The sequence below is a fragment of the Pelophylax lessonae genome (assembly GCF_965119305.1).
Source record: "Pelophylax lessonae genome assembly, chromosome: 2".
Lineage (NCBI taxonomy): Eukaryota > Metazoa > Chordata > Amphibia > Anura > Ranidae > Pelophylax > Pelophylax lessonae.
The window spans coordinates 207,676,828-207,689,471 of NC_138769.1; the positions used below are offsets into that span (position 1 = coordinate 207,676,828).

General features: G+C 47.8%; 1 protein-coding gene across 4 annotated transcripts in view; it reads right to left on the reverse strand.

Annotated features, from left to right (window-relative positions):
* Positions 1-8,891, reverse strand: part of MED14 (mediator complex subunit 14) — a 164,672-nt gene extending 155,781 nt beyond the window's left edge. For all 4 annotated transcript variants that reach the window (XM_082244540.1, XM_082244538.1, XM_082244539.1 and 1 more), the window contains exon 1: positions 8,536-8,891. In XM_082244540.1, coding sequence (XP_082100666.1) covers positions 8,536-8,720 — 185 coding nt within the window. In that variant the 5' untranslated portion in view covers positions 8,721-8,891. The remainder of the gene's footprint in view (positions 1-8,535) is intronic.
* Positions 8,892-12,644: the final 3,753 nt, after the last annotated feature.

Consider the following 12,644-nt stretch of genomic DNA (forward strand, 5'->3'; position numbering starts at 1 on the left):
AGACTCAGGGACAATCCATAGCATATGTTCATGCACCACATCATCAGGGGACCAGCTGCCTGTTCCTGGATCTTACATCCATTACACTGATGACACACCATAGAACATACACATCATCAGGGGACCAGCTGCCTGTTCCTGGACCTTGCATCCATTACACTGATGACACACCATGGAACATACACATCATCAGGGGGCCAGCTGCCTGTTCCTGGACCTTGCATCCATTACACTGATGACACACCATGGAACATACACATCATCAGGGGACCAGCTGCCTGTTCCTGGATCTTACATCCATTACACTGATGACACACCATAGAACATACACATCATCAGGGGACCAGCTGCCTGTTCCTGGACCTTGCATCCATTACACTGATGACACACCATGGAACATACACATCATCAGGGGGCCAGCTGCCTGTTCCTGGACCTTGCATCCATTACACTGATGACACACCATGGAACATACACGTCATCAGGGGGCCAGCTGCCTGTTCCTGGATCTTACATCCATTACACTGATGACACACCATGGAACATACACATCAGGGGACCAGTTGCCTGTTCCTGGACCTTGCATCCATTACACTGATGACACACCATAGAACATACACGTCATCAGGGGGCCAGCTGCCTGTTCCTGGATCTTACATCCATTACACTGATGACACACCATGGAACATACACATCAGGGGACCAGTTGCCTGTTCCTGGACCTTGCATCCATTACACTGATGACACACCATAGAACATACACGTCATCAGGGGGCCAGCTGCCTGTTCCTGGACCTTGCATCCATTACAATGATGACACACCATGGAACATACACGTCATCAGGGGACCGGCTGCCTGTTCCTGGACCTTGCATCCATTACACTGATGACACACCATGGAACATACACGTCATCAGGGGGCCAGCTGCCCGTTCCTGGACCTTGCATCCATTACACTGATGACACACCATGGAACATGCACGTCATCAGGGGACCAGCTGCCCGTTCCTGGACCTTGCATCCATTACACTGATGACACACCATGGAACATACACATCATCAGGGGGCCAGCTGCCTGTTCCTGGACCTTGCATCCATTACACTGATGACACACCATGGAACATACACGTCATCAGGGGGCCAGCTGCCTGTTCCTGGATCTTACATCCATTACACTGATGACACACCATAGAACATACACATCATCAGGGGACCAGCTGCCTGTTCCTGGACCTTGCATCCATTACACTGATGACACACCATGGAACATACACATCATCAGGGGGCCAGCTGCCTGTTCCTGGACCTTGCATCCATTACACTGATGACACACCATGGAACATACACGTCATCAGGGGGCCAGCTGCCTGTTCCTGGATCTTACATCCATTACACTGATGACACACCATGGAACATACACATCAGGGGACCAGTTGCCTGTTCCTGGACCTTGCATCCATTACACTGATGACACACCATAGAACATACACGTCATCAGGGGGCCAGCTGCCTGTTCCTGGATCTTACATCCATTACACTGATGACACACCATGGAACATACACATCAGGGGACCAGTTGCCTGTTCCTGGACCTTGCATCCATTACACTGATGACACACCATAGAACATACACGTCATCAGGGGGCCAGCTGCCTGTTCCTGGACCTTGCATCCATTACAATGATGACACACCATGGAACATACACGTCATCAGGGGACCGGCTGCCTGTTCCTGGACCTTGCATCCATTACACTGATGACACACCATGGAACATACACGTCATCAGGGGGCCAGCTGCCCGTTCCTGGACCTTGCATCCATTACACTGATGACACACCATGGAACATGCACGTCATCAGGGGACCAGCTGCCTGTTCCTGGACCTTGCATCCATTACACTGATGACACACCATGGAACATACACGTCATCAGGGGGCCAGCTGCCTGTTCCTGGATCTTACATCCATTACACTGATGACACACCATGGAACATACACATCATCAGGGGACCAGCTGCCTGTTCCTGGATCTTACATCCATTACATTGATGACACACCATAGAACATACACATCATCAGGGGACCAGCTGCCTGTTCCTGGATCTTACATCCATTACACTGGTAACACACCATGGAACATACACATCAGGGGGCCAGCTGCCTGTTCCTGGACCTTGCATCCATTACAATGATGACACACCATGGAACATACACGTCATCAGGGGACCGGCTGCCTGTTCCTGGACCTTGCATCCATTACACTGATGACACACCATGGAACATACACGTCATCAGGGGGCCAGCTGCCCGTTCCTGGACCTTGCATCCATTACACTGATGACACACCATGGAACATACACATCATCAGGGGGCCAGCTGCCTGTTCCTGGACCTTGCATCCATTACACTGATGACACACCATGGAACATACACTACATCAGGGGGCCAGCTGCCTGTTCCTGGATCTTACATCCATTACACTGATGACACACCATGGAACATACACATCAGGGGACCAGTTGCCTGTTCCTGGACCTTGCATCCATTACACTGATGACACACCATAGAACATACACGTCATCAGGGGGCCAGCTGCCTGTTCCTGGATCTTACATCCATTACACTGATGACACACCATAGAACATACACGTCATCAGGGGGCCAGCTGCCTGTTCCTGGACCTTGCATCCATTACACTGATGACACACCATGGAACCTACACGTCATCAGGGGGCCAGCTGCCTGTTCCTGGACCTTGCATCCATTACAATGATGACACACCATGGAACATACACGTCATCAGGGGACCGGCTGCCTGTTCCTGGACCTTGCATCCATTACACTGATGACACACCATGGAACATACACGTCATCAGGGGGCCAGCTGCTCGTTCCTGGACCTTGCATCCATTACACTGATGACACACCATGGAACATACACATCAGGGGGCCAGCTGCCTGTTCCTGGATCTTACATCCATTACATTGATGACACACCATAGAACATACACATCATCAGGGGACCAGCTGCCTGTTCCTGGATCTTACATCCATTACACTGATGACACACCATGGAACATACACGTCATCAGGGGGCCAGCTGCCTGTTCCTGGATCTTACATCCATTACACTGATGACACACCATGGAACATACACATCAGGGGACCAGTTGCCTGTTCCTGGACCTTGCATCCATTACACTGATGACACAACATGGAACATACACGTCATCAGGAGACCAGCTGCCTGTTCCTGGATCTTACATCCATTACTGATGTGTATGTTCCATGGTGTGTCATCAGTATAATGGACGCAAGGTCCAGGAACAGGCAGCTGGTCCCCTGATGACGTGTATGTTCCATGGTGTGTCATCAGTGTAATGGATGTAAGATCCAGGAACAGGCCGCTGGCCCCCTGATGACGTGTATGTTCCATGGTGTGTCGTCATCAGGGGACCAGCGGCCTGTTCCTGGACCTTGCAACCATTACACTGATGACACACCATGGAACATACACGTCATCAGGGGGCCAGCTGCCTGTTCCTGGATCTTGCATCCATTACACTGATGACACACCATTGAACATACACGTCAGGGGGCCAGCTGCTTGTTCCTGGACCTTGCATCCATTACACTGATGACACACCATGGAACATACACGTCAGGGGACCAGCTGCCTGTTCCTGGACCTTGCATCCATTACACTGATGACACACCATTGAACATACACGTCAGGGGGCCAGCTGCTTGTTCCTGGACCTTGCATCCATTACACTGATGACACACCATGGAACATACACATCATCAGGGGACCAGCTGCCTGTTCCTGGACCTTGCATCCATTACACTGATGACACACCATGGAACATACACGTCATCAGGGGGCCAGCTGCCTGTTCCTGGATCTTACATCCATTACACTGATGACACACCATAGAACATACACGTCATCAGGGGGCCAGCTGCCTGTTCCTGGACCTTGCATCCATTACACTGATGACACACCATGGAACCTACACGTCATCAGGGGGCCAGCTGCCTGTTCCTGGACCTTGCATCCATTACAATGATGACACACCATGGAACATACACGTCATCAGGGGACCGGCTGCCTGTTCCTGGACCTTGCATCCATTACACTGATGACACACCATGGAACATACACGTCATCAGGGGGCCAGCTGCCCGTTCCTGGACCTTGCATCCATTACACTGATGACACACCATGGAACATACACATCAGGGGGCCAGCTGCCTGTTCCTGGATCTTACATCCATTACATTGATGACACACCATAGAACATACACATCATCAGGGGACCAGCTGCCTGTTCCTGGATCTTACATCCATTACACTGATGACACACCATGGAACATACACGTCATCAGGGGGCCAGCTGCCTGTTCCTGGATCTTACATCCATTACACTGATGACACACCATGGAACATACACATCAGGGGACCAGTTGCCTGTTCCTGGACCTTGCATCCATTACACTGATGACACAACATGGAACATACACGTCATCAGGAGACCAGCTGCCTGTTCCTGGATCTTACATCCATTACTGATGTGTATGTTCCATGGTGTGTCATCAGTATAATGGACGCAAGGTCCAGGAACAGGCAGCTGGTCCCCTGATGACGTGTATGTTCCATGGTGTGTCATCAGTGTAATGGATGTAAGATCCAGGAACAGGCCGCTGGCCCCCTGATGACGTGTATGTTCCATGGTGTGTCGTCATCAGGGGACCAGCGGCCTGTTCCTGGACCTTGCAACCATTACACTGATGACACACCATGGAACATACACGTCATCAGGGGGCCAGCTGCCTGTTCCTGGATCTTGCATCCATTACACTGATGACACACCATTGAACATACACGTCAGGGGGCCAGCTGCTTGTTCCTGGACCTTGCATCCATTACACTGATGACACACCATGGAACATACACGTCAGGGGACCAGCTGCCTGTTCCTGGACCTTGCATCCATTACACTGATGACACACCATTGAACATACACGTCAGGGGGCCAGCTGCTTGTTCCTGGACCTTGCATCCATTACACTGATGACACACCATGGAACATACACATCATCAGGGGACCAGCTGCCTGTTCCTGGACCTTGCATCCATTACACTGATGACACACCATGGAACATACACGTCAGGGGACCAGCTGCATGTTCCTGGACCTTGCATCCATTACACTGATGACACACCATGGAACATACACGTCATCAGGGGACCAGCTGCAAGAATCCAGAAGACATAACTAGCTCCCGATTAATTCAGAAAAGATGATAGCGGTGCAAAACTGGGCGTGAAGCTGTGGAGCAGAGGATTACCACACAACATCAGTGGATTCCCTGGGCATGCGTGAAGTTTCCCCATTAAGGCCTCATTCACATAGGCATATTTAAGCACACGTGTGCCAAGGTCCATCTTTGCCTGCACAGGATGAACAGGTGTTCTGTGCATCTGCATGCAGGCAGCCCCAGTTATGTCTAATGTGACACAGAATATGACAACCATGCAGGTGTGTGTCCCCAAATGCACGTCCTCTGCATTCAGGGAAACTAACCCTTATGACTGTCAAATTGGGACCAGCGGTGTCTTTGTGCAGACACAAAGGGGGAGATTGGCTAAAACTGGCGCACACAGAATCTGACTCAGCTGTGCATAGTAACCAATCAGCTTGTAGGTTTTATTGGCAATGCCTAACTGAACAAGCTGAAGTTAAAAGCTGATTGGTTACCATGCACAGCACACCAGATTGTGTGTGCTCCATTTTTAGAAAATCTCCCCCAAAGTCTCAGCAGACATTAAATGGGACTGCCTACACACAGATGCATGGAACACATGCTCGAACCGTGTGGGGAAAGACTGACCTTCACACAGATATACCCTTAAAGTGGAACTAAAGTCCCACCACTGTTACTCACTGTGAGCAGGCAGGCTCTTTATTGCAGAAGAGACATGCAATAAAATACACCTACCTGCCTGTTCTCAGCAGTCTAACATGGAAACTGAGCTGGGCATACGCAGGCTCAGCTTACAGCGCTGGCCGATTCCCGTGTGTGGGGACGACTCCTGCACATGGATACATAGGGGTGAAGTCATCCCACCCCAGCCAATGACCGGCACACAGATGAAGATGTCAGCAAGTGATGGGGACTATTGGAGGAAAGGTAAATATTCATCCTTTTAGTTCCCCTCTAAAAAGGAGCTTCAGTCTCCCCAAAAAAGTAAAAGTCAGCAGCTACAAATACTGCAGCTGCTGCCTTTTAATATAAGGACACTTACCTGTCCAGGGGTCCAGCACTGACCTGACCCAAGCCAGAGGCTCTGAGGAAGAGGCACGGCCTTGAAACGGGTTAGCCCTTCGTCTCTACGAGACATGGACTTATAATAAGGACGTTCTTCTATGGAATTGAGATGCTGGATGTTATCGCATGTTTGTGAGTAGTTCATTTTTATTTTTCCAATAAAAGCCCACTGAGGATAATGCGCTAGGCTGGTGCGCCCTTTTCTTTGTTTTTATTTGCAGTGTTTTGAGGGCAGCAAAGCTTAGCCATAGTGGATGCCAAGTGTGAGTTCCAGAATTGAGACAGCCTGAGAACCTGGTTCTGAGCGCAGGAGCAGGGTGCTCAGCATCATAATTTTCTTTTCCAAGCCAGTTCTTTACTGGGCTTCGTGTCCCTTGCGCTGTCATCTTAAATCATTTGTTACCCCAACACTTCATATTCCTGAAATGGGCCTGCTGTACCATGTACTTGTATGGGAAAGTCTACTGATCTTTGTTTTGCTTCCTTAATGTGAAATCCCTGGTGTTTCTGTCAGTCCCTCTGCTTTTCTAAAAAAAAAAAAACTGACCACACTAAGCCAGAGAGCATCGCCTGATCAGTTCTTTAGCTATCAGTTCTTTAGCTATGCTGGGTGCTCAGCCTGCTCTCCTCCAATGATGAGACTTGTCATTCCCCACTGCTCAGCCATTTACTGGGAAGCTCAGTGTGCTGCATTCTTCTCCTCCCCCAGCTCTTTTGCAGCTGAAAACAGGTAAGAATCTGATCATTTACAAAAAAGGGGTATTTAGAATTTTTTTTTTATCTGTCTTGCCTTTCATTTCCATTTTAAACTGAATGGGTTGCTTTACCAAGTGATCATTTACAATCACTTTACCTAAGGAAAACCAGCTGTGAAGCCTTGCGGCTTTAGTGCTGGCTACGCTGCGCATTGTAAATGGTACCGCAGTCTTCTGGGATGTGTGATGTGTCTCAGAAGGCTGCGCGAACTTCTGCTCAGATCACCTAGGCCAGTGATGGTGAACCTTGGCACCCCAGATGTTTTGGAACTACATTTCCCATGATGCTCATGCACACGGAAGTGTAGTGGAGCATCATGGGAAATGTAGTTCCAACACATCTGGGGTGCCATGGTTCACCATCACTGGCCTAGGTGATTCGAGCTGAATTGGGAATGGGTACCTGTCAAAAGCAAGTACCCCCCCCCCACTCCGTGAAAAAAAAAAAAAGTCCTGCAGCGGAGCTTTCACACGGAGCGGCCGTGTGAAAGAGCCCTTAAAGGGGAGAGGGGGGGTTGGAGGACGCAATCAAGTGTAACTTTACCTTTTGGGTGAAGTTCCACTTTAAGTACTCCAGAGTGAATGATACCTTATAGATTTCCTCTTACATCCGGCCATGTCTTCTAGCCAGAAAGTAAAATCACACAGACAGCTATGAAAAACCTGAGCCATTCCTTACCCCACCCAAACCAGTAGCAGTGCTGGCCATACACTTTATGAAAGGGTTCTTGGATCAGGGACTCAGAAGTACTAAGCCTATGCACTGCCATGACAGCCAGGCACCAAGCATTTCCAGAAGCAGCCAGCCTGCAGATTAGTCTCCTTGCAGACCCCCAGCATCTGGAAAGGCAGAGTGCCCCAGTGGGATCGATATGCTTGCCATACATACACTTCATGAAAGGGTTCCTGGATTAGGGACTCAGAAGTACTGAGCCTATGCACTGCCATGACAGCCAGGCACCAAGCATTTCCAGAGGCAACCAGCCTGCAGATTTGTCTCCTTACAGACCCCCAGCATCAGGAAATGCAGAGTGCCCCAGGGGGATCAATATGCTGACCATACATACACTTTATGAAAGGGTTCCTGGATCAGGGACTCAAAAGTACTGAGCCTATGCATTGCCATGACAGCCAGGCACCAAGCATTTCCAGAAGCAGCCAGCTTGCAGATTAGTCTCCTTACAGACCCCCAGCATCTGGAAATGCAGAGTGCCCCAGTGGGATCACATACACTTTATGAAAGGGTTCTTGGATCAGGGACTCAGAAGTACTGAGCCTATGCACTGCCATGACAGCCAGGCACCAAGCATTTCCAGAAGCAGCCAGCCTGCAGATTAGTCTCCTTACAGACCCCCGGCATCTGGATATAGCAGAGTGCCCCAGGGGGATCGATAGACTGGATGCAATGAAGCAGCATCAATACACAGCAGCATTACAAGTCACTTACAGATCAGCCAGCACGTTGATTTCCTGGTAGGTCCTCTGTAGTAGGTAGTCGATGAGAGTACTGAGGCGGTAGCCATGACTGGCCGAGGCTGAGGCGACTACTGCCCCCGGGGGAGGAGGCTGAGGGGCAGTGGTGGGACCCCCAGTCACCACCAGCTGGCTGCTCTCTAGCTGTACAGGAGGCATTCTGCCCGGAGACTCACACCCTACGACTCATAGACGATACGGCTCCTCAGGAGAAGGCATGGGTCCCCCTTTTACTTCACAACGTAAATTCTGCCAGAAGAGAAAGCAAATGCGTGCGATCCCGGGGCCCCACAGGCGGCCTCCTCCTTCTCACACCGGAAGGGAATGCACCAGCGGCAGCGGGGGAAGAGACTAAACCGGAAGAGGCGCCGAGTCAGCACTGCGCATGCGTGAAGCTTCCACTTAGGCTTGCCATTGGCTGCTCCGGGCACTAGGCTGGCAGAGGAGAGGTGTCAGCATCTGCTGTGGGAGTCACAGAGTCACAGAGTCACAGCGCTGTCTGGGCGCTCCTGTGTGTGTGAGCGTGTGACAGGGTGGCAGCAGAAGCATTAGAATATGCATAGTCAGCTCTCCTTTATCGTCTTTTACATTGAGGGCTCATTAATAGCACAACAGTTCATACCACACAGTAGGGTTGTCACCTCATCCGTTTAAACCAGGACACACATTAATTACACAGGTTCTGAGGCTGATTAAGGTGGTAATTAAACTCAGTGCCTTATCTGCAATATATTAGCCTCAGATCCTGTGTAATTAATATGTGTCCTGGTTTAAAGGGATGATGTGGCAACCCTACCATCAACGCCAGGTAAAATAGAAAACTATTGTCCCCTATGTGTCCTGTTCACACCACAACCAGGGCTGCCATGGGGGGGGGGGGGGTGTCAGGGCAGCCCATACACTTGTAGGGGGCCCAGGTGTTCCTAGGGGCCAAGCAGCCCAGGCCAAACTAACGAGATCAGGTTGTTGCTGCTGTAGTAACTACTAGCAATTCCTTAAGCCGGGTGGCCGCAGAGTAAGCTGATGTAGCCAAAGGGATGTCTCACTGCTGGATTGGGCTGTCCCTTTGCTGAATATATGAGGCCGTCTCTTTGCTGGATTGGGCTGTCACTTTGCTGAATATATGAGGTTGGCTCTGCTGGATTGGGCTGTCTCTTTGCTGAATATATGAGGCCTTCTCTTTGCTGGATTGGGCTGTCACTTTGCTGAATATATGAGGTTGGCTCCGCTGGATTGGGATGTCTCTTTGCTGAATATATGGGGATGTCTCTTTGCTGGATTGGGATGTCTCTTTGCTGAATATACATGGGGGTGTCGCTTTGTTGGATTGGGATGTCTCTTTGCTGGATTGGATGTCTCTTTGCTGAATGTATGGGTATGTCTTTTTCCTGGATTGGATTCAATTTCATATATTAAGTTGTAAGAATGTTAAAATAAAAGTGGGTGAACTGAAGGATTCGGTGGGATGGCCAGTGGGCGGATTCGGTGGGACGGCCAGAGAGCGGGCCCTGGGGAATGTTGGTTGTCAGGCCCCGAGGGGCCCAGGCCTAAAGCTGTGTAAGGTGCCCCAAAATTTCTGATGGCTGCCCTGACCACAACACTGCCTTGAGGTGGCTTGTGGCTGTATTTTGCACATAGATACAACAAGGAGGTAAGTGGGGCTGCCAAAACTGAACAACAGGGACAGAGGAAGTACTAAAGTGTCCACAGTGTAGAGAACCAATTCCAAGTAAGCGTGCAAATATTAAAAAGACCTTCAGGTGGCATACATAATCAAATAGTCAATTCATATAAGGCAGAATAAATAACTGATAAAAAGCAATTATACTGGTAATATAAAGTGCATATAAATAAAGTGACTAGAGATCTCAGTGGTAGAATAATTATTAAACCCCATATAATTGGTGTACCATGGAAAGTGCAAAAAAACGTGTAATTATAAAGTGCTACTGTGACTGTATGTGCATAAGCTCTGTGCAGAGCAAACCACACAAAATAAAGGAGCAGGTGTGGGTATATACAGATCAAAGAGAGTAAATAGCAGTGCAGGAGCAGATGTGGGTATATAAAGTAAATACCCAAAGGAAATAAATAACAGTGCTGAATATAAATTGATAATAAAGAAAATGCGTTACCAGATCACATACATGGGGGTATATAGAAAGCAATACCCAAAAAATTAATTATCAGTGCAAGGTAAGTGTGGGTATCTAAGGTGAATACCCAAAGGGAATAAATAACCGTGCTAGTTATAAATGAATAGATAGTGAAAGAAATGCAATGCCACGTCGCATATGTGGCGAGAGAGGTGAATATTCCCAAAATTTGCAAAAAAAATAATATAATAACAATAATAAAGTCAGGTGAAATTTTCAAAGGAGTATGTTATGATAATAGTCCCACACACAAAAAGTGCTTAAGTACAGGGTTATAGCTAGGTGCAGTTTATAATGGTTTGTTAGTCTAACTGACAAAGTAAAGTGCTCCAGTGCAGATTTTCATTCAGTGCCGATTCCAAACATGGGTGACTGGTGTGACCTCAGTGGTTCCTCGAGTGTGGCCGGTGTGGTGGGTCATGGTGCTCCCCACACTCCCAGGACCGCACTTACCAGAAGGGGGTACCCCTACAGGGGTGATAAGCCTATACTCCAAGTTGAATGTGGCTCCTATATCCCTCACAGATCCCTATTGGGTTTCTCTGGTTCTGGTATCGGTAGAAGTCATATCACCCTGGTTTGGTTGGAAGTATTACTGGGGGTCTTTAAGATGGATGCTCTCAAAAGGCCAGGTGTGTCCAGGGTATGTGTAAGGAAAGAGACTTGTATAGTGAAGTACCGCTTGAATAATGTAAAAGTTTAATAAAGAAATGTACTCACATATACACGATTAAGTCAGGCAATAAAAACAGCATGAGCCAGGGATAGCAGCCGCGATCTAACAGTTCCCGAACGCTATGCGTTCCAAGTGTGAAGGCGGAAGTGACGTAGTGACTCTCTACGCGTTTTGTCATAAAGACGTCATCAGGACGTCATCAAGGCTTTACAGGACAGATCGCTGCAGATAAACAAGTACAACACTTTTAAGAGGATTTGTTTCATGTCTGTGTTTTCACCAGAGACTAGTCACTTCACTGGTTATATGTAAGGGTTTACAACCACTTTAAAGCCAAACTTCACTCTCTCAATCAACATTGACTATTTGTAATGCTCATGCTGCTAGCTTTAGAAAATGGATAGGAAAGTATATTATATTTTCTTTTCTTAAATGTTATTTCTTTTTTTAGTTACTTCCTGGCCAGGAAAATTATGTTATGCGTCCCAGGAGTCTTCAATCTTAGATAAGCACACCCTCCTGCATGCATGCCTGAGCTAAGGGCAGATGAATTCCAGGAAGTAAATGGTTCACTGCCGGAAATGCTAGGTGATTTGTTTTTCAAAATGATTTCTCAACAAAATAAAGCATGGAGACATGGATGGGGGAGTTTGCTTTGAATATTAAACATGTAATCAATAGCATTTCTTTTTTCTGGTGCTCAGATGCTGTGTATTTACACTTTAAGGATTGGTAAGCTACAATATATTGTATTAAATTTGGGTAGTTGGGTTTAACCACTTAAGGACCAGGCTATTTCTGACACTTGTTGTTTACAAGTTAAAATCAGTATTTTTCGCTAGAAAATTACTTAGAACCCCCAAACATTATATATATATATTTTAGCAGAGACCTTAGAGAATAAAATGGAGATCATTGCAATACGTTATGTCACACTGTATTTGCGCAGCGGTCTCACAAACCCATTTTTTTGGGGAAAAAATACATTTTTTTTTAATTAAAAAAAAGAAAACAGTAAAGTAAGCCCAATTTTTTTCTATAATGTGAAAGATAATGTTACGCTGAGTAAATTGATACCTGACATATCATGCTTCAAAATTGCGCACGTAAGTGGAATGACAACAAACTTTGGCACTTAAAAATCTCCATAGGTGACGCTTTAAAAATTTCTACAGGTTACCAGATTAGAGTTACAGAGGAGCAATTTGAGTATGCGTTCGCTTCTACCCATGAGCTCGGAGAGACAGGGCG